Here is a 22,821-nt window from a genome sequence, read left to right as displayed (position 1 = left end):
ACAGTAACATGCAAGTTATATACAAGACACAAGAGACAACGGGTACCACAAAATGCTTATAACTCATACTGTAGCCTATATTAGTAGCCCTGCTTTCATGAAGATGCAATATATTGCTTGCAAGTGACGTTTCCTATCCTATCCAATGTACGTACTGTTATTATATACACACTGTCATGAAAATAAATTAATATCCCTAGACATCCCTAACTATGGTGATCATTTCAGATATCATCAGATCCTTCCTCTGTGATACTTTTTTGACCTACATACATACTTCATCTATCAACTTCCATCCTTCAAAGAAGCCGAGAAAAAAGAAATCCATCCATCCATCATCCAATCCTATGTCATCCCATGAGGAGCATAGGAGCCTGGGGCTGGGCAAATTGGTCCTGACATTTAAGATGAGAGTGACAAGCCTCATTCACCCCTGAGTGGCACTACATGAACAACTAACCCCAACCACCCCCTGGATATAAACCTACAAAGGCTCAATCTGATTGGAGTGCCTTATTTATCCACTAAACCACCTGGTGTCATAATTTGGTTATCTGGTTACCACCCACCTTAGTAAATGGTTTCCTGGTGTAAAGAACACCATTTGGCTTGTCACCTAGTGTAAGGTCATGCATAGGCAGAAGGAAGAGGAAAGAATGAAGGAAAGAAAAACAGAAGAAGGAATGTAAAGTCACTCATAGGCAGATGGAAGAGGAAAGAATGAAGGAAAGAAAGACAAAAGAGGAAGGAAGAGAGGAAAGGGCAGACACCCCAAGCAGCACTACATTGAGTGAGTAGATGGTGCGCACCCCCACCTACCACTAAGAATACTAGAGAAAATATATGAGGAAAGGGAAGACTAAGAACAACATCACCATGTAACAATCATCCATCCATCCATCCATCATCCAATCCTACATTGCCCCAAGAGGAGCGTAGGAGCCCGGGGCTAGGCAGTTGGTCCCGACATTTAAGATGAGAGTGACCAACCTTACTCATCCCTGAGTGGCATTACATGAGCAATCAACCCCAACCATCCCTTGGATATAAACCTTCACTGGCTCAATCCGATTGGAGCGCAATAATTACCCACTAAACCACCAGGCGCCAAAATTTGGTCATATGGTTACCACTAAGTGTAGTAAATGGTTTCCTGGTGCACAGGAAACCATTTGGCTTGTCACTCAGTGTAGAGTCACCCACAGGCTGAAGGAACTGGAAAGAATGAAGGAACGAAAGACAGAAGAGGGAGTGTAAAGTCACCCGTAGGCAGAAGGACAAGGAAAGAATGAAGGAAAGAAAGACAGAAGAGAATGGAAGGAAAGAAGGATGGAGAGGAAAGGGCAGACACCCAAGAGCAGCACTACATCGAGTGAGTGGATGGTGAGCGCCCCCACCTACCACAAACAATCATACTAAAATGTAAATAACATACTCTGACTGAAGAGTTTCCATTCCCTGTGGCCAATCACCTTCTACCTGATATACAATATTTGACATTTATCATCATCTTGATCTCTTTCCCACCTTAGGAAGGAATGAGGCAGGGTCCAGAAAGTGAAAAAAGAGAAAATACAAAAGGATAACTAATTACTGGTATTAACATACTGGTGAAATGGACCACACATGCATTCACTCATTCACACACACCTATACAGTACTAACTTAACCACTGGGTGAGTTTTCCAGCTCTTACCCTCTTCAGTCTGGTAATGTGCTTTACTAACAGATGCCTGCCACCTCTAGATAATTTTATTTTTAACTTTGGGTAGACTCCTGCAGTGAGTGGATAAATGAAGACTATACAGTACCTAACCTCTCCAGATTAAAAAGTTTCTCCAAATGTGAGTAAATTTGTCCAGAAACAGCACAAATGAAATGAAAAATATGTCACTGGAATAAAAGAATTCTTACTGCTGTTGTTACTGTGGTCAAAGGCTCACCTGAACATGAACCCAGTGGACTGCTGACTGAAGCCTCCCTTCTCATACACTCCACTATCCTCTTTTTGGGGGACAAGGAGGGAGATTAGGGATCCCTGTATCAATTGTCAGTGGAGATGCCTAGCTATAATGGTGCTACCATGTAAGGCATCTCTCTCTAACCCCAACTGAAAGATAAAAAAAATATCTTGACTGTACCTCCTTTGTCTTCAAGCTTCCAGTTGGCTTAAGGGTAAGTTCTCCAACAATTTTTTCCTCTGATGTGGTAATGACATGGCTCCATTCTCTGCTCCAACCTTCCTTTATGAAGTGAAATGCACTGATGTCAACTGGACCTGAAATAAGTGAATATGTAATCTTTTGTACGGTATACAAAAATGTTATCATTGTCGTAATAACTTAATGGAATGACAAATTTCCTATTCTATTCTTGCTATTTTCAGATGACTTTAGCAACCTTTTGAGATTATGTTATTCACCTAATGATACATTTTTTGAACTGAAGGGGCTAGTTTTTCCCTCATCTTAAGTCAATTAAAAGCATCTAGTGATAGGAAGAACAAAATATGAAAATGCTGCTGGATTGAAGGGGTTAACCGAACTTCCTACATTTTCATGGGATTAGGAGATCCAAAGTGCAGCTCTCTCATCACATTAACCCGCTGCATCCCGGAGACGTGAATTCACGTCCTCACATGATGTGCACTCATATCCTAGAGACGTGAATTAACGCGGCAATATTGCAAGGTCCCTAATTTGCACAATTTTCAATTTTCGCGAGTGATTTTTGGCACGTATACACAGGACACCTTCCTCTATTCCTCTACAAGATGCCAAGCAGGGACAATGCCTTACACCGCATAACCTCTCCCCCCCACCCCTGCACGCCATTGTCTCGGTAATTCATCTGTTACCAGTGACCTGGCCAATAAAGACATTCAGGGCCAGAGTGATTCCCCAATCAATGACAATGTGGAGGACAAAGTTTACATAGCATTAGAGGAAGAAACAGTCAGAAATGATGATCAGGTAATGTGGGAAAAAAAAAAGGTTATGAATGGTGATGAGTTAGTGAGTGAAACAATGCTTATAATGCCTATATTACTGTTTAAAAACCAATATACTATTGTACTACATATAAATTCGTACCAAGTAAATAAATAAATACTGTTTATGAGTGGATAAAATAGTTACCCTCCCATAGAACTCGTTTTCTTTGGTGCCAGCCTGTTAGAAAACCCAGTCAGGTAAGGAGGTACTCGTACCTAGATTGAGTATTTTAAACCTCAGGTGAGCGATTTCTCTATGAATTTTCGATGTTTCTCAAGAAAAGCGGATGTTTGAGCCAAAAAAAAAAAAAGATCCAAAAATGTCGGGACTGGGGCGTACCACAGCCCAGAAAACATCGGGATGGGGCGGGTTAAGGAGAAGAATCAGAGGAAAAAGAATACCTAGGAAAAATATCTCTTCCTCCAGGCTTTGAGCTAAGCTCATGTTGTCCTGTCTACTTATCTACTTTCATCCAAGTTACTTTTAAACACATGACTCTCCTTTGCTTGTACCACCACCTCCTCCAAGCCGTTATCTATACTCATATATAGGAAGGTAAATTTTTCCACCTCATTAAGACATCTACCCATCTTCAATTTATACTCCTGCCATCTTGTCTTTCCGTCACCCTTCAAAAAAGGGTCCTCTTTGTCTGTTTCTACCATTATTCTTACACTTTTTACATCATAATCAGCTCTGTCTCCCTTTTTTCTCATAATGATGGTTACTTTAATATTTCTAGTCACTCCACTCAGGACAAATCTCTCAAGCTAAGGATCATCTTTGTGAAAATTCTATGTACCTTCTCTATCATTTATGCATTTTTTTCCCCCCCCCAAATAAGCTGACAACACCACTGCAACATTAGAACTCTAATCTCCCAGTGACGACTCAAGGTGCCTGGAACCACTGTCTGACTCTCTTCTTCTTCATTTCTGCAACATTCGTGGTCTTTCCTCTAACTTTCGCTATGTTGAGCACCACCTCTCCTTCTCTAAACCTCACCTTCTTTTCCTAACTGAGACTCAGTTGTCTGAGGCAGACAGCAAACCCTTTTCTGTATCCTCCTACTTTCTCTATACTCATTTCAAAGCCAAAGGTGGCTGTTGTGTATATATACGCAACAACTTATCTTGCTCTCGTGTTCCTGAACTCGATTCTTCTGAATTCTCTACACTCTGGCTTCAGCTTTCCTGTCATTCTCTAACTACATACTGTATATCTGTGCTGTTTACTTATCTCCTAATTCTACTGACTATCAAAAATTCTTTGACTATCTTACTTCTACGATGGAACACATTCTATCCATCTCTCCTTTCTCTGAAATCTCCATTCTTGGAGATTTCAATGTTCACCACCACCTTTGGCTCTCCTCTCCTGTCACTGATCCACCTGGTGAACAAGCCTACACCTTTTCTATCCTTAATGACCTAGAGCAGCTTGTACAGCACCCTACCTGTATCCCTGACCGCCTTGGGGAGAGCTCCAACATACTTGATCTCTTCCTTACAACTAATCCTTCTGCTTACACTGTTAATCTTTTCTCTCCGTTGGGCTCCTCCGATCATAACCTTATCACCTTAACCTGTCCCACTGCTCCGGTACGGCCTGCGGACCCTCCAAAAAAACATCATCTCTGGCACTCTGGAGCTGCGGATTGGGAGGCCCTCAGGCAGTGCTTCTTTGATTTTCCCTGGAATGATTATCGCTTTCATGGCCGGGAGTCATCTGGGTGTGCCTTGCGCATTACGGAGGTTATTCTCTCGGGCACGGAAGCATACGCTCCTTTCTCATATCCTTTGACTAACGCAAGAAAGCCTTGGTTTAATCACGCTTGTTCTAATGCTGTCCACAACAAGGAGAGGGTCTATAAAAGGTACCGGAGCCAACCCACCCCTGAATCACATCTTTTATACATTTCTGCCCAGAATCGTGCTAAGTCTGTTCTTCGCTCTGCTAAAAATAATTTCATCCGTACAAAACGCTCTCAACTCTCCAACTCGAACTCTTCCCGCTCCTTCTGGCACCTTGCCAAAAACCTTTCTAACAACTTTACCTCATCATCCTTCCCTCCTCTTTTCTACTCTGATGGCTCTGTAGCTATTTCTTCTACTGATAAAGCAGATCTCTTCGCTCAGACTTTCTCCTCCAATTCCACCTTAGACGATTCCGGTGCTGTTCCTCCATCACTTCCCCCCTCAGACTTCCTCAAGGCTAACATTAAAATTTCTTCAGCTGATGTATTTTCTGCCATTGCTGGCCTTAGTACTAATAAGGCATATGGGCCTGATGGAGTCCCTCCTGTTGTCCTCAAGAACTGTGCTTACATCCTGCCTAGGCAAACTCTTTCGCCTTTGTGTGTCAACTTGTACCTTTCCTTCTTGCTGGAAGTTTGCTCTCATTCAGCCAGTCCCAAAGAAGGGTGACCATTCCCAACCCTCTAACTATCGCCCAATTGCTTTAACATCCTGTATCTCAAAAGTTTTTGAGTCTATTCTTAATAGAAAAATATTAAAGCATCTTTCCTATCACAACCTTCTTTCTGATCGTCAGTATGGGTTCCGTCAGGGACGCTCCACAGGCGACCTTCTCACCTACCTTTCAGACTCCTGGTCATCCTCCTTTCGGGACTTTGGCGAAAGCTTTGCCATTGCACTTGACATCTCAAAGGCTTTCGTTCGAGTCTGGCATAAATCTTTAATTTCCAAACTGCCCTCTTACGGTTTCTATCCTTCTTTCTTTGCCTTCATCTCTAGCTTCCTTTCTGGTCGTTCTATAGCCGCTGTTGTAGACGGCTATCGTTCTTCTCCTAGATCTATTAACAGTGGTGTTCCTCAGGGCTCTGTCCTATCACCAACTCTCTTCCTTTTATTCATCAATGACCTTCTAAGCTGTACATCTAACCCTATCCACTCATACGCTGATGACTTCACCCTTCACCTTTCCATTCGATTCCCACAACGTCCATCTCAGCAGTTACTTCAACAGGCAAGGGATGAGGCTATGGCACACCTAATGTCTGACTTGGCTCGTATCTCTGACTGGGGTAAAAATAATCTGGTTGTTTTTAATGCATCAAAGACTCAGTTTTTGCACCTATCAACCCGACAAAATCTTCCACAGGTATACCCACTTATGTTTAATAATACTCAACTTAATCCTGCATCATCCTTGAACATGCTTGGGGTTTCATTTGCTCGGGACTTGTCTTGGAAAGATCATATTACATCTCTTGTAAAATCTGCTTCCAAGCAATTGGGTGTGCTAAGCCGACTCCGTTCCTTCTTTGCCCCTGCACAATTGTTGACTCTATACAGAGGTTGTATCTGCCCCTGTTTGGAGTACAACTCTCATGTGTGGGGAGGTTCCCCACATACAGCTCTTCTCAATAGGGTGGAGTCAAAGGCTTTTCGTCTCATTAACTATCCCCCTCTTACTGACTCCCTTCAACCTCTGTCTCTTCGCCCCAGTGTTGCATCTTTATCTCTTTTCTATCGCTACTTCAATGGTCACTGTTCCTCTGAACTGTCTGCATGCATTCCTCCACTCCTACGACAGGCGCGTGGCACCTGTCTAGCAGCAAACTCTCACCCCTTTTCTGTCCAACTCTCTAATGCAAGAGTTAACCGTTACTCCCAGTCCTTCATTTATGCAACAGGTCAACTCTGGAACTGTCTCCCTCGGTCTGTATTTCCTGCTTCCTATGATCTCCAGTCTTTCAACCACAGTGTGTCCAGACATCTCAAAATGAATGGAACTTGAATTTGGCTCTCTCTTGTAATTTGTTTTTCTCTTGGAAGGAACAGTTTTGTGGGCTCATGGCCTTTGGTTCCTTCTTCTTCACATTAAAAAAAAAAAAAAAAAAAAAAAAATCTCAGCCTTAGGGGGTATGAGTATGGGGTTCCTTGCAACACAACTCCTGGGTGAAGGGGGTTGACATATCCCTACAGTAATATTAAACACAGACCCATGAACTTTCATATATAGAACCTGAATAAATCAGCTAGCCATGCTCAAAATGTAATAAGATACACATAAGTCTGAATGAAACATAAGTAGAAAGGGACTCAAGCTCCCCATTTCCACCCTCCTAGTTCCTTTTTATGACATGTAAGAAATACATACCGCAAAAGTAATACGTGGGTGGCTATTGTCGACCCTGGGAGGTACTACCATGACAGTGAACTGTGGCTATATGCTTGGTATTTGATCAAATAAGCATCACTCACAGGCATGAAACATTTAGCCACAAGTAAAGTCACTCAGTGATCTCTCTTCTGAACAACTGTACATAAAGTCAAAGTCCATGCTGAGACTTTCACATTGTTACAAATCTTACTACACATCTCAAAATTAATTTTTCCCAACAGCTCACAGCAACTGTTGGGAAGTAATTAGCTGGTTTCAGCTTTTGATTTAGCTTCCAGTCCATAGAAAATGCCAGGGGAACCTGGTCAACCTCAATATGGGGATTCTATGAAAGTCATTTTCAGGTTACATTAGAGAAATGTGTATGCAGAATTCTTAATCTTCTATCAGACAGAATATGAAACAGTAGATTTAAACAAGCTTGATTCCTGGTTTGGTTGGCAGAAGTTTATAAACATGAGACTGATGTTATTTACCAATCATAATTACAATTATATAGTGACAGTACTTGGGGCTGTATTCAAGGTGGCACTAGAGGCTTTGCAGTACATTTTCTTTAGCAGTTTATTTGCATATTACACTATAACATTCACTTGTACCTGAATTTTGTCATTTTATTATTTATGTTATTGCAACAATCACACACAGTGGGAGAGTCAAGTGAAATGAGAAGAATATAAAGGTAAGAAAGAGCTGTTACGAAATCTTGAAAGTCACTTATAATACAACTCTTGAACCTACATAAATTACATGCTGATTTATCCCTTTCATTCTCAGAGGTCAAAATTTCCATGTGTTAGCCACAATGAAATATTAAGTATGACCTAATGTGAAATGACGACCTTGTTACAAAACAGAAGTCTCAGTGTGGAGACCGAATGAGGACAGTATGAAGGTGTGTCATTGTCCACTTTAATTTATGGGTGTTGTTGCTGTGGCCCCAGTTTCTTCTAGACAAGAGCCCAGTGGACTGAAGGCAAAACATCTCTTTCTACTGCAGAGTACCAACCTCCTCTTAAGGGACAGGAAGGGAGTTGATGGATGTTTGTATAACCAGGCAAGCAGTGGAGCTGTTCAGTTATATCAGTGCCACCATATGAAGGCATCCTTCTCTATCACCTACATCTGGAAGTGAGACTCTGGCATGGCATGAGTGTCTGTGTTTCCATATAGCCTTTACCAAGTATTAACAACACCAGAATAACACAATACCTGTTTTTAGAGACAAAGCATAACTAGGAACTTCTAAGGAATGAAGGGTATTTCTTGTCTGAATGGAAAGATCACTTGTATTCTTGACTGATGCAGTATGTGTTTTTCCACATTCTTCATTTACGATGACACTGTAATCAATCTTCTCTTCTGCAAAGCAAGTGAAACAGTATCAACACCTAAAGCATAAATGGGAGGGTTGGCAAAAGGCATGACAAATTATTTACGAGAAGACAGTCACTGAAATCATGTCATTAATGCTATAAATCTGTAAAGTCACATGTCCAAACCATAAAGCAAATACAACCCTGTACACTTGAAACACCATGAAAATATACCAGTTCATGAAGTTCTGCTTCATGTTATGTCCTACAACACAAAACTGTACAGTATAAATATCAGATGTGAACAAATAAAAATAAAAGGTTTTGTCTGGACATTGCTACTCCTAACCCTGTTCTATGGTGGGAAAGGAGGTCTGGATAATGATGATGATGATGATGATGATGTATTGTTTCCTTTGATCAGAAAATAAGGTCATTCACTGCAATCTGACAGGACAAAATAAATAATTACTACATTCTGAAGACTACTGCTGCAAAGATGAAATGAAATAATATTTCTTGGTTTCATGGATAATATTCAAATAAATTAATACACAGTACAGCCTAATAAATCTTTATTTAGTATAATGTTGTACTGTATCACTTTGTATCACTTATAATGGCTCCAACATGTTTGCATGCATCAACCTTGATCAGCTACTGGTGGCTCTCCACACTGCTGGATCTCTGGTATCCACCCTATTTAGTCCCTTATCCCTCAGATCATGCACTATGACCTTATCCCAGTTTTTTTTTTTTTTTAATTAAATTATTAATTATAAAATACGTGTATTATTACCATGTAATTGCTGATAGTACAAAGACTTTAAAAAGAAAGAATGAAACGTTAAATCAATGTCACTGCAGTTTTTTCTTAATTCTCGATATTGTTGAGAAGCAGGTGTTAATTAGGTGGTATTGGAAAATTCCCAATAGTTCGTGTATTTTCAGTTACTGTACTAGTCAGAGTTGCCAGACAGCATGCTGTTGTAAGCAGAGGTATTCTGTAAAAAAAACATTAATTTTTTTATTCTTTTTCTCTCTACAATGCTTTATTTGGATGATTATTTGTTAAATTATGTAATACTCAGATTTGTTTTCAGTTTGTATGTCAACAGGGTTGCTCCAGCTGATGAGTGTACAGTATAATGCTGGTGAGATTGAGGCACTCCTTGGGCTTCATCTCTCTTGCTGCAATGGATATGGTGGATTAGTGCGCGAGGAAGAGAGGTATGGATGTCCGTGAAGCTAGGGGACTGATAAGTGATCGAGCCGGCTGGATGAATGTTGTGAGAAGTGCATGATCAGGGATTTGACACCCCTTTTAACATGACAGCATCTGGATTGACTCTATCAGATACATTTATTTGAAGCTACAGAATGTGGTGAATGTTTTTGGTGTATCAGATAGAGCCAGGATTCCGGAAGCTTGAATGGTGAGTGAACGGAAGTGTGGCCCATTGGACTGGGCAAATTTGGGCTGTCTGGACGTTGCTACTCCTCACCCTGCCCTAGGGTGGAAAAAGAGGTCTGGATGATGATGATGAGGATGAGGATGTTATTATACGTGACAAAGTTTGCTTCGTAATATCAAATATATACAGTATATGACAGTGATGTTAAGCTACTGGGATGACCAATCATAACTATTTATATGACCTATTTTAATCTTAATTCCAAAATGACTGTTTTTATGGTTTTTGTTGTGGCCCTAGGCTCATCTGGAAATGAATCCAATGGACTGCAGGCTCATTTGTCCTTCTGCTGCTCATCACCATCCATTCAGGGGACAGGATGGGAGATGAAGGACATTTGTATAACTGGCTCTGCTTCCCAGTTATACAGATACCACAATGAGAAGGCTTCCCTCTCCAGTAACGTGCAAAATGGTGAAGGTAAATGATACATTTCAAAATCAGACAGCAAAGGACTGTACGGAAAAGTCCATAAGGAATGGATTTTAACTGCACTACAACCAAGTACATCCACCACTTTCACTTCATTATTACAAAATACAAAAATTACTCAGCAAGTATCATCAGTCCTGAAATATCTTGACACAAAAAGTTCAGTGCCAGTGTCCAAGAGGTGGCATATACTGTAGAGGTATATGGCACTATTTATTCATTCTGTTTGGACTGACAATCCTTACGGAATGAACTGAATACTCTAGGCTTTGTCAGATACAGACAAATAAACTCACATATAAATCATTAAAATACTATTATAGAAAAATATTAAAGAACCTGCATTTTGCATGGGACTGACTGATTCTGAATGGATGCCCAACTCTGACAAATAATGTGATGGCAGTGTAAGTTAAGGAAGTGGCACTAGGATTTGCTTTTCTACAAAAATCTGATTCACACATTCCTAACTACTCAATAAATCTTTCCATACACCTAACCTACAACACTCAACAAGCTTGTTCCGTAACTTTTTAAATTGCTTTGATTCACCTTTCCTTTTCCCAATCCAAATGGCAACAGATACATCAACTACATTACCTTTTGGATGCCAGGTGGTCTAGTAAGTTAAAGTGCTTCAGCTGGATGTGGCCCACAAGGGTTTACTTCCAGGGGATAGTTGGGGTTTATTGCTAACATTACTGCCACTAAGAAGCAAAGCAACTGGTCACTCTTACCTCACATGTCTGGATTAAGTACCTGTGACTCAGGCCATAACACTCCTGGTGGGGCAATACTGGACTGGATGATGGACTGATTGATAGACGGATGGATTAATCTTGACTTTTCTACAGGGGTACCATTGCAGCTCTCATCCACGCCACCAGGCATCACATATAGTGATTACCTTACCTTCTGTCTTCTGGTGTACTGGTTTTGCCTTGGGGAGATAGGCCATCCACCATCGTTGAGGTTTCTCAGGACTCTTAGACTGTGCAGTGATGTCCTGTGACCGGCACCGGGAGCACCCTGAACATGGGTCACTGTACTCTATCTCTGCTGAGCAGTCCCATGATATGTCTGTAAAGGAAATTAATGTATGACTGTGCCCACTGCTTCTGATTAATACAGCATATACATACATGCACAAATGTTATGCTTTGCCTTAGGGAATTTCCATATTACGGCTGGCCATTGTAACACTGGTTTTCTATGGACTGGAAGCTAAACCAAGTGCCAAACCAGCTAGTTACTTCCCAGGAGTTGCTGGCAGCTGCTAGGAAAAATGAAATTTTATACACAGTACCAAGAATAACAAAGATAATAAATTAAACAAGCTGAAATACTGTGTGTGTGCATATATATATATATATATATATATATATATATATATATATCCATCATCCAATCCTACATTGCCCCATGAGAAGCATAGGAGCCCAGGGCTAGGCAAGTTGGTCCTGACATTTAAAATGAGTGAGAAAATATATATATATATATATATACAGGAAAGTCTTAAATTTCAATGGACATATGTACCCAAAAACAGCATCTAAATTCAAAACATCGAAATTTAAACTGAACTTCTTATGGGAAAAATTAGTTTGGGTCCGGGGCCTCCAAACCTAACTACCTAAAATCATGATTTTTTGCCCACACCCCCTGTAAATTTTATGAACTATAAATGTGGTTAAGTAACTGTAGTTCTGCATTGTATTGGCATACTGTCAGCAAGTGTATACTGTAGTGACTGTACTGTACACACCTGACTCCGACGATGATAGTGCTTAAGTGGAAGGGGTAGAGTTAGGGGTTCCAAGGCAAGAGGTGCGTTTCAAACCTTCCCGCACCCACGCCATAGGTATAGTTTATGCGCGTGGTTCGTTTTGGGGGGTCTGGCACCTTGCCGTGCCATATAAGCATGTGCCATAGGCGACTTGACTGTATATATACAGTATATATATACTGTATATATATATATATATATATATATATATATATAAACAGAAAGCCAGCACAAAAGAATTTGTGTAAAATAATAAGTGTATAAATTATTTCGTTAACAGCATTCTTATGTGTCTGGTGTCTTAGAAAGTGCTAAACAATCATGATGACATGACATATCTCTGCTTCGTTTCTATATTGCTCAAATCCATATACCAAAAAAACAGTATGTCCAGATGGTCATGCCTGTGGGATGGAGTCAGGATTCTAAGGGTTTCAATGGGCATGCATTTTCTTTCTTTGTTTACTGGACTCTGCCTCACCCCACCCTTAGGTGGGAAAAAGAAGCTGAGACAATGATGACAGGGGCACAGATTGGTCTGCTATTCTTATACATTCTGGACTAAGATTGCCTAGCCTTGGACTTGTATGCCCTAAAGGGGGTAATATTAATGGATGAGACAGACTTGTCTTTGTACACTACCATGGTCAACACTCAATGGTGTTTGCTGGGTGTACAAGATACAGTATACAGCACCAAATTGATTAAATCAAATGATTTCATGCTTCCTCTTAAGGAATACCCATAATAGGATTAAGCATGATACAGTTAATGTTTTTTATGGATTATGAACTAAACCAGGTGCCAAAAGTCTGTTGACTGCTTTCAACAAAATGCCGGAAACAGTATGGAGAAAAGAATTCTGATATGTGAAACAGGGCTGTAACAATATGTGAATACCAGTCTGGACAAATACAAACAACACAAAAAGGTGTTACATTGCTGTCATTCAAAGCTATATTGCATTATGGGCCAAAAAACTACAGTGTATACTTACCCTTATAAATGGAAAAGACGTAAGTCATGTACTTTTTTAAAAAAGCCCAATACCAGTATATATCCTTTCTTTCAGCAGCATCTCTGTAAGCACTCCATTCAATCACTGATGCTGCATACACTGGTTTGGGGGCAACCTCTTGTGTGGATTCCTGTTGAAAAATAATTTAGATTAGTGTTGTTTTTGTTGCTGCTCCTGCTGCTGTTGTAGCCCCAGGTTGATCTGGATGTGAATCTGGTGGACTGCTGGCTGAAGCTGCCTTTCTCCTTAGCTCAACAACTTCAGTCAGGTCCAGATGGAATTCCTTCCATAGTTTTGAAAAGCTATTCCCCTGAGCTTGTTCCTGGTCTGGCTAAATTATTCAGACTAAACATATAGACATTTTCATTCCCAAATGCTTGGAAAAGCTAATATCCACCTAATTCCAAATAAAGGAAGTTCCTCTGATCTCTCTTATTTCAGATCCATAACAATCACATCTTCCCTTAGTAATCAAGATTGTCATTAATAAGCACACTGCTAAACATAATGAGTCCAGTAACATAATTTTTTTTTTTTTTTTTTTTAATGCTAGGAAGAAGAAACCAAAGGCCATGGTCCCACAATAACTGTTCTTTCCAAGAGAAAAACTAAATACAAGAGAGAGCCAAATTCAAGATCCGATCATTTCGAGATGCCTGGACACACTGCGTTTGAAAGACTGGAGATCTTAGGAAGCAGGAAATACAGACAGAGGGAGAGTGTTCCAGAGTTGACCTGTTGCATAAATGAAGGACTGGGAGTAATTGTTAACTCTTGCATTAGAGAGTTGGACAGAAAAGGATGAGAGTTTGCTGCTAGATGGGTGCTATGCGCCCATCGTAGAGGTGGAGGAATGCAAGCAGACAGTTAGTGACCACTGAAGCTGCAATAGAAAAGAGATAAAGATGCATCAGTGCAACGAAGAGACAGAGGTTGAAGGGAGCCAGTAAGAGGAGGATAGTTAATGAGACGAAAAGTAACATATAATAAGCACACTGTTAAACTTAATGAATCCAGTAACATAATCAGTGACAAACAACAGTTTTTGCCATGAAATATCTACTGTTGGCAAGCTCAATCTTGTTACTCACAAAATCCATCAGTCGACTGACCAACAGGGAGAAACCTTTGCAGTGGCCCCTGATATTTCAAAAGCTTTCAACAGAGTATGGCACCATTCCCTGTTATGCAAATTCCCATGCTATGGCCTATAATCTTTTATTCCACTGATGTTCTCATATCTAAGCAATAGACAGATAAGAGTAAAGGTAGATGGAGTTGAGGGATGTTTGTATAACCATGCTGTAGATCTAACTGATTATTTTTGTGCCACCACATGAAGGCATCCCTCTCTAGCACCTTGGATTTTAATGGAATCCATAATTATCATCATTACTGCACCTCAAATTCCTATGACACAGGATTGGGCAATGTGTAAAAACTGAGAAACATCAGGGGAAATTATTAATTATTCATTCTAACTCATATGGAGTTGACTGATAACTGTTAAACAAGACAACTGTTGCAAGGGCCTTGTCTTCCCCTGACCATTACTGTACACCTTTAGCCACGTAAAGCTATGTGTTGTATTTCACTAAATGGAATTATATAACAATTACGAACTGACATCAGGCACCCACCTAAGAATGATATTCTCAATAATAAGTCAACTGTGCACGAAAGACAGAAAAGGTAAGAGCAAAAGAGCAATCAATAAAAGAATGGAAAGGAAAGTCAGTTTGTCTCCAGTAAATTTTACACAAATAAGATGAAATACTGTACACTACAAGGAAGTATTTTTCAATTCGTTACGTCTCCTTATCTCTTAACATATAACCTCAAAAACAACCCTCTGACTTACATGCCCAAGGTTAGCTTTACAAGGGTGTAGTTGGATGTACCAGAGAAAAACAATCACCATCATAAACATCATCTTCATACAGACCCCTTTTTTCCCCACAAAGGAAGGGATGAAGTAGGGCTAAAAAAAAAAAAAAAAAAAAAAAAAAAAAAATAAAAAAAAAATTGAAAGAGAAGAATAGGACACAAGGAGTACAGTACTAATCAACTGAATGCCCGAGAAAATGAGCCACTTATTCACTCACCGTTCAAGCCCCTGGAACATAAATAAATAAATAAGTAAAAACTCATACCGGGAGAGGAGTTACTTCCATTACATCCAAGGGTCGCCTTATGTTGCGAACAATGGCCATGGTAGCCTCAGCAAGATGAAGTGGCTTAGGATGATTTCTAAAACCCCATACAGCAGAAGCAGCTGTGTTGGTGTGGCCAAGAGGAAGAACACCTAACGGGAACCGTCTGGATGCTTCTGCACTGTCACTGCGCCGGAGTAAACCCGTTAGGACCTGGAAGCAAAAAAGATACAAATACAGTCAAACACAATCAAATAACACCATATTTCCTCTTATGGCATAATAATGTTGAGGTTGGCCATGCTGCAGCTGACATTTCTATGACCTACATGCTAAAGTAAGTACCCAAGACAACTAATATTAAAAAAAAAAAAAAAAAAAAAAAAAAAAAACACTACATTACTTGAAGCAAATGGTTATTGTCATCTTGACCCTATTCCCCTCGCTCCCCCCCAAAAGAAAAGTGGATATGAACTAGAAATATATAAGAGAAAGGATAACACGGAGAACTACCACGACAGTGCCCCGAGAACTGGACTGCAATTCATTTGCTATTCATTCAAGCTTTTTTTATTCATTAATCATCTAAGCCAGTACTGTCCCATGAGAAGCATTGACGCCCAGGGCTAGGCAAGTTGGTCCTCACATTTAAGATGACAGTGCCCAGCCTCACTCATCCCTGAGTGGCATTATGTGAGCTAGAAACCCTAACCAACCCTTGGATATAAACCTGCACCAGCTCAATCTGATTAGAATGCCCTAATTACCCACTAAACCACCAGGTGTCATAATTTGGCTATACAGTTACCACCCATCGTAGTCAAAGGTTTCCTGGTGTGCAGGAAAAGTTTGGTTTGTCACTCAGTGTACAGTCACCCGTAGAAAGAAGGAAGAGAAAAGAATGAAGGAAAGAAAGACTGAAGAGGAAGGAAGGAAAGAAGGACGGAAGAAAAGAAACGGCAGGCACCCAAGAGCAGCACCCATCGAGTGAATGGATAATGGGCGTCCCTACAATTCTACCTCACTTGCAGAAAACTGCCTGAGTCCTTCAATCTAATGACATACTCTATCTATCTCTATCTATATACCTAGGCTGCTTCCCCCATGGAAAGGGAGGTAGCAGAGACAGGACGACACACTCCCCATTTACTTATCCATTCAAACACAGTCATTCGCATCTTAGCCCCAAAGGGGAGAAGGGACAGATCCTCACCGCACCACACCACACACTCTAAAAATAAAAATAAAAAATATCCAGAGTGAGGGGGTTACCATAAGTAAACAACGTTCCTGACTGTGGAAAGGATATTTCTTTTCATACACAATATAGGCTTAAGATGCCTTCATTGAACTACCTACTGAGCCCTTTGTTCCCTTTAGTGGTAGCTCTCAGCCAGTTTGTAGATCCCTGTGTTCACATACCCCTCTACCAAATTAAGCATTTTATATATATATATATATATATATATATATATATATATATATATATATATAATAGTCTATAAATGCAGCCCTGTGTGTAGGTACAATCACTGATGGTGTACGTGACCAAATCTATGTTGTCAGCGGCGCCATCCTGGAGATTTCTGAGTAAGGTCTAAGAAGCTGGAAGGTAGGCAAGTCCACCAGTAAGCCAGGCAGTCCCATAGCAGGCCTCACGCAGGGTACATCTGTAATCTTCTAGTCAAGAATAAAGTAGCAAAAATGCACTGGACTTTAGGCACAACCTTCTTGACTTAAAAGTGGTATACTGTTCACCACTAGTCAGAATGAAATATTAGGTCCCCAATTTCAAACAAAGAATTAAGATACTGTACTACAGTCAATTATTTATAGCATTGTATGTACAAAAGAGAGAGAGATAAAACAAAGTTGCCAATAAATGACAATATAAATGAAATGCAAAATTAGGCTTTCACCTTTTAAAGGCAGAAAAAAACATAATAAATTCAAGAACTACTGACGGCACTATGCATAACATTCTACGATTTTTTCTCTCAATATCTTATGGCTATAAAAACACTGTAAATTCAAATATACTAACTTTGCCTAACAAGATGAAAGTGTTTCTTTCTCATGGCTGTAAAAACACTGCAGAACTCAAATACATTACATGTATAATAAACTTTGCCTAGCATGCTTATGTTTCTTTCCATACCTAAGAGCTATAACAATGGCAAAAATAATCTCATGTCAGGCTCACCTCTGCCAGTGTGCCATCACCACCAGCCACAACAACAGCAGTCGTGTTGTCCATGATTTCCATTAGGTCTCGTGCCTGGCCCTCATGTTCTGTTCGTACAATGGCTACTTTCATCCCAGCCAGATGTAGCAGAGGTGCGCAGTAGTGATCAAACTCTGCTTTCCCCTTTCTGAGGAATTAAGACTGATTATAGCTGGCCTGTGTTTGTTGATTTGTTCTCATCTGACTGAACTGGGACACACCCACTACTTGAATACTAAGTCAGGGTTGCATGAATTTTGATGGGCATTAGTTAAGAATCTCCAGTGTGACTTCACTTGGCCATCAACTGAGCTGAAAGGGGTCTGGGATCTTTGTCAGGTCAAAGTATGTGTGCCGAGTTACCATACTTAGTTCATAAGGTAACTACACAAAAACAGTTCAGTAAGTCCTTGCCACATGTCAGCAATGTGTAACAAAATACAGTATCACAACTTATTTCATACAGCTGCAACTGTAAACTGGGAGAAAGTAATCAATGAACTTTATAGGTAGCAATGGAACTATAGCATGAAGTCTTTTTGTAATTTACTGTGAAGTCAGTGCAAATAAGGCTCCATGCATACAAAAGGCAATGTTTAAGAAAAGTCTTACTGAACAGTGCAGTATGTATATGGTTACAATAACGGAGCAACTGTAAAATGACAAGATAAAATAATCTATGAATGAACAGAACTGGTGAGATGAACCCAAAGTTCTAAATCCTTGGATAATGAGTGTACAGTAATCCCTTGATTATCCAGACATTCCGTATCCAGACATTAGGCCATGGCTCTATTATTCCCACATCTTGATTTCTTTGTCTGTATCTGAACATAAAAGTTCCTACATCAGCAGCTGGGTGGCCTACAAATTAAAAAAATTGGTTGGGTGGCCGACCAGTTTCTCCGCCCACGCGCGGGTAACAGACCGAACCCACAAGCTGAGCAAAATGCCTGTCCGGCTCCCTACTGAATGGTCAAAGTCCCATGGCTGCCCAGATTGCTCGGAAAGTTCCGCCAGGGCTCTAGTAATACAGGCCCATAACCCACGAGATAAGCAAAAAGGCTGCCCGGCTCCTTACTGAACAGTCAAAGTCCCCCAGCTGCCCTCGCTTCTCACCTCCCTGTCCCTCCTCCATCTCCCTCCATGTTCAGAGATGCCAGGTGTGTCTCCCTCCCCATCCTCCCGCCCTCCCCTACCCCTGTTTAGCACACTGCCTCTCCCACCATCCCTGGATTGCCACCAGTGAGTGTTTTAGTGTCTGGCAATTTAATTGAAAACTATTGGTCGTATCAAAATTCCGAAAAAACCACGAGAAAGCTCATGTAATTCTGCATCTAGACATATGCTTAGCTCTTACAAGGTGCAGGCAAAATTTTGCACTAGGATGTTGGGAAATTATTTCATGCAATTTTTACTCTTGAACAAGTTTATTCTCACTGCATTTCTGTACTTTTTGTGTTTTTATTAGCATATAGTATAAACACCAGCAAAGATGACAGTACACAATTTATTACAATGTAATCAATTTCTGGGGGCAAATTTGGCCATGGAAATGTTTTTCTTTGTGCTGAGGAAGCAGCTACAACTGGGTTCTCCACTCTCTTGATATCCCAGAGACTTCATGAAAACTTACAGTTCCCGATGGGGTTAAAGTTCTTTTTGCAATCGTCGTCTTCACTTTTTTTCTTTTTTTTGTGGATTTTTGTTGTTTATGCTTTGTTTTCTTAATGTCTAACATTATACTGGATATTGCCATGTGTGTTTTGATATCTACATAGTAGAAAGACCAAAGAAGACTGCCACAATTAGGAAGGGCACTGTAGCTACATGTAGGTGACGTATTTGTGGATTTTTATTGTTTATGCATTTTCTTAGTGTCCAGCATTACACTGGATATTCCCTTATGTGTTCTGATGTCTAAATACAACTGAAATACCTGAGAACACTGCCAAAATTATGAGAGGTACTGTACATATACAGGTAGGCTGGGTATTGGTAGTGGGTTGGGTATAGGTACGGTATTGGTACAGTTGAGGATATTACTCCGTATCTGGATTTCCCCTGTATTCGGACATGCTGTTGGCTCAATTATGTCGGATAATCAAGGGATTATTGTAAAAATGTGTGACTCATATCACTTGGAAATCTATATCTTTAACCTATCGTCTGCCACATACTTTAATCTCAAAAGGAGTGGGCACAAACATATCAACTCCAAGCTGCCCTCTCCTCTGCCATTTAGCTGCGTTCCCTTCAACTCATACCTCCCTCTCTCATATATCTCTCCATCTCATTCCTCCAACTCATCCAGTCTCCCCCTTCTCTCCCTTTCCATTACACTCACATACACTCTTCTAGTCAGTCTCTCATTCTGCATCCTCTCTACACAGCCAAACTATCTCACAGTTATCCTTCTAACTCGATCACATCCACATCAACAACACCATTCTCCTTTACTTCCTAATTTGTCTGTCTGTCTCTCCATGCAACTCCACATGCTCCCTCAAATAACTCATTTCCAGTGCTCACACTCTTGACTTGTGTCCTTCCAACAAGGACCATGCTTCATTTCTATCTGTTAGAGTAGGGTGATCAAAATACTGTCAGGTATTGACATTTTTACTTCCATGCACACTTCCTTTTTCCTTATCACTGCTTTCAATGAACCAGCAAATTTCCTACCCTGCTGCACCCTTTCAGGCACTTCATCCTTTCTTTAAATTCTTGTACTTGCAGGTATCTCTTCCCACTGTAAATCCTATCTATCAATCTGTAGCCAGATGCCTTAATTCCAGAGGGGGTAGCTAACCAATTCACCTCCATGCTGCTCTGCCCTCTGCCATCAGGATGCCCTCTCTCCAACTCACAATACCTTCATTAATATACTGTACCTCCCCAATTTGTTCTTTCACCTCATTATCACTGTGGATTCCACATACTCCATTTATCTGTGAATGACTGGGATGAGTAGGATTCTCAAAACAAAAACAAAGCACAAAAAGTAGATTTATCAACAGAGCAATCTGTGAAATTGGCTAGGCAAGCATTCTCTCATCATTCAAGCTTTCAACATTTTGGCCCTGCCATTCAGGCTAAAAACCAGCTGCACACTTATACTGTACTACATATTTTCTGTACTTTTTATAGCCATAAATAGATAGATAAACAGACAGTACTGTATACCAGAAGACTGGAGGAAGGCAATAATAGTTTCACTGTATAAAGGAAAAGGAAGTAAGGAAAAGCGTAAGAATAACAGGGGGATTTGTTTATCGAGTAAACAAGAAAAGGTATAAGATAGGGTGCTTTTACAGAAGTGTAACATAACAGATGATAACACATGTGAGAAACAGGCTTAAATGGGTAGGGGATGTATAGTGCACAGACCAGATGTTTATAATGAGATCTATAATGGAGAAGTGCACTGCAAAAAATTAGCTGTATGTTGGATTTATGGGCTTTGAGAAAGCTTATGATAGGTTGGACTGGGAAGGATTATGGAGTATGTCAAGCATACATGGTGTAGAAGGGAGTTTGCTGAAGGCAATAAAATCCTTTTATGGTATTACTGCATGCATCAGTGTGGGAAAGAAGCTCAGCGATCCTTCTAACATTAACATAGGTGGAAAACTGGTACGTTTTCTGTCATCTCAGTTGTCCTATGTACTGGTATTTATGGATGAAGTAGTCAAAAAGATGAAAGTAAGAAAATCAGATAAGGGAGCAAAACTGAAGCTAAATGGCAATTAATGGAGTCTGGTAACCAGGTTGCATGCTGCTGATGTTTTGATAGCAGAAAGTGAGAGTGACTTGAAAATCATAGTGAAAGAGCTTTACAGAGTCTGCATAAGAAGTATAAAAATTGAATATGAAGATAATGGTATGTGAAAGGAAAGAGTGTGACAACAGATTCTAGCAAACAGCAGAAAGTTAAGAGAAGCAACTAATGAATGGCAGGGTCCAGATGGGAGGTAAAATACTGGGAGGTTGACAGTCTTCAGGATCTGGAAGCATTCTGTATGATACAGGTATGGTAAAATGAAGGGTAAAGTTAAGGAGAGATCACTTCAAGGGAGAAGAGAAACTGGAAAGCTCATCTGTATTTTGAAGGGTAGGAGAGTTAGCATACAGTATTGGAATCAAATGTAGGAAATGAGTGACAGAAAGTTGTCTAAGTTGCAAGCTGTAGAAATTACCTTTCTTATTGCAGCTGCAGGCAGGAGTAGGATGAAAGTGTATGTAACAGTGAAATTTATGGGCATTATGGAATGGATGAAAAAGATGCTGAAGTGAGAGGTGGAGGAGCCAAGTGGATACAGAGGAATACTGAACAATAAGATGGTATGAACATGATAAAAAAATGCACACTGATATTGTGCCAAAGTTTCATTGTGAAAGTGAGATTGAAGGCAATATTAGTAGAGGCAGAAATTATGTGGTATGAAAGAACAGAGTGCAACAACATACTGATGAAAGAGAAGGAAGAGGAAGGGGAGTGTTTGAGACAGTTTGAAACCTGGGCAAGGATAAGGTAACCTCAAGGTGCTTCTGTCAAAACCATCCCCTGTCTGGGGGTTCCAAGGAGGAAGCAAGGCATTAGGGATGACTGTGATGATGATGGTAAAGTACTGTATATACTGTAGATATGCAGAGATAGAAAGACAGATATAGCTACTATAAATATATCACAGATTTGTACATACAGGTATATAAACGTGTCTATCTATCTATCTATTGCCAGGCGCCTTAATCCCTTATACAGGGTGGCCACAAACAAATCGCCTCCATGTCACCCTGCCCCCCACCATTTCACTACCCTGCTCCCAATTCACACACCCTTCCCTCATATACTGGTACCTCTTCAGCAGTGGCTGAATTGGCAGAGAGGTGACTTGCAGTCCTGATGGACCCAGGTTCGAATCCTGGCTGGGGCAGGGGACAATTTAAGGATTTGAATTTCATAAAAAGCAGACTTTCCTGATCTACCAGATGACCCGCCGACATGTCGTAAAAATACCCCCGCTAATACCAATACACCAGTCCTGTATGAGACAGCCCTAGCATGTACAGGTATTCAGTATGGACGGTGGGTGTTAGCGCCGAAGTGGTGACATGCGGAGGTGTAGGAGGACTACTGGGCCTTGGGATAGGCTACTGCCCCCGAGATATAGGCCCTGAAGCCTATGTCCAGAGTCGGATACATAAAAAAAAAAAAAAAAAAAAAAAAAAAAATCCTTGGCCTTCCCCTCCCTCTCTATCCCTCCATCTCACT

At 40.4% G+C, this 22,821-nt stretch overlaps 1 protein-coding gene across 2 annotated transcripts in view; it reads right to left on the bottom strand.

Annotated features, from left to right (window-relative positions):
- Mulk (acylglycerol kinase-like protein Mulk) overlaps positions 1–22,821 on the bottom strand; it is a 30,849-nt gene that overhangs the window by 1,782 nt on the left and 6,246 nt on the right. The window contains exons 3-8 of one of the 2 annotated variants that reach the window (XM_080279236.1): positions 17,526–17,694; positions 15,323–15,535; positions 13,149–13,299; positions 11,278–11,445; positions 8,355–8,504; positions 2,142–2,278 (exon numbers count right to left, since the gene is read on the bottom strand). In XM_080279236.1, the coding sequence (XP_080135362.1) occupies positions 2,142–2,278; positions 8,355–8,504; positions 11,278–11,445; positions 13,149–13,299; positions 15,323–15,535; positions 17,526–17,694 (988 nt within the window). The remainder of the gene's footprint in view (positions 1–2,141; positions 2,279–8,354; positions 8,505–11,277; positions 11,446–13,148; positions 13,300–15,322; positions 15,536–17,525; positions 17,695–22,821) is intronic. The other variant, XM_080279239.1, reaches the window with a different exon arrangement.

This window comes from Coenobita brevimanus, chromosome 8 (assembly GCF_032717465.1).
Source record: "Coenobita brevimanus isolate Jiangsu-jjx chromosome 8, ASM3271746v2, whole genome shotgun sequence".
NCBI lineage: Eukaryota > Metazoa > Arthropoda > Malacostraca > Decapoda > Coenobitidae > Coenobita > Coenobita brevimanus.
This window is presented reverse-complemented; position numbering and strand designations above follow the sequence as displayed.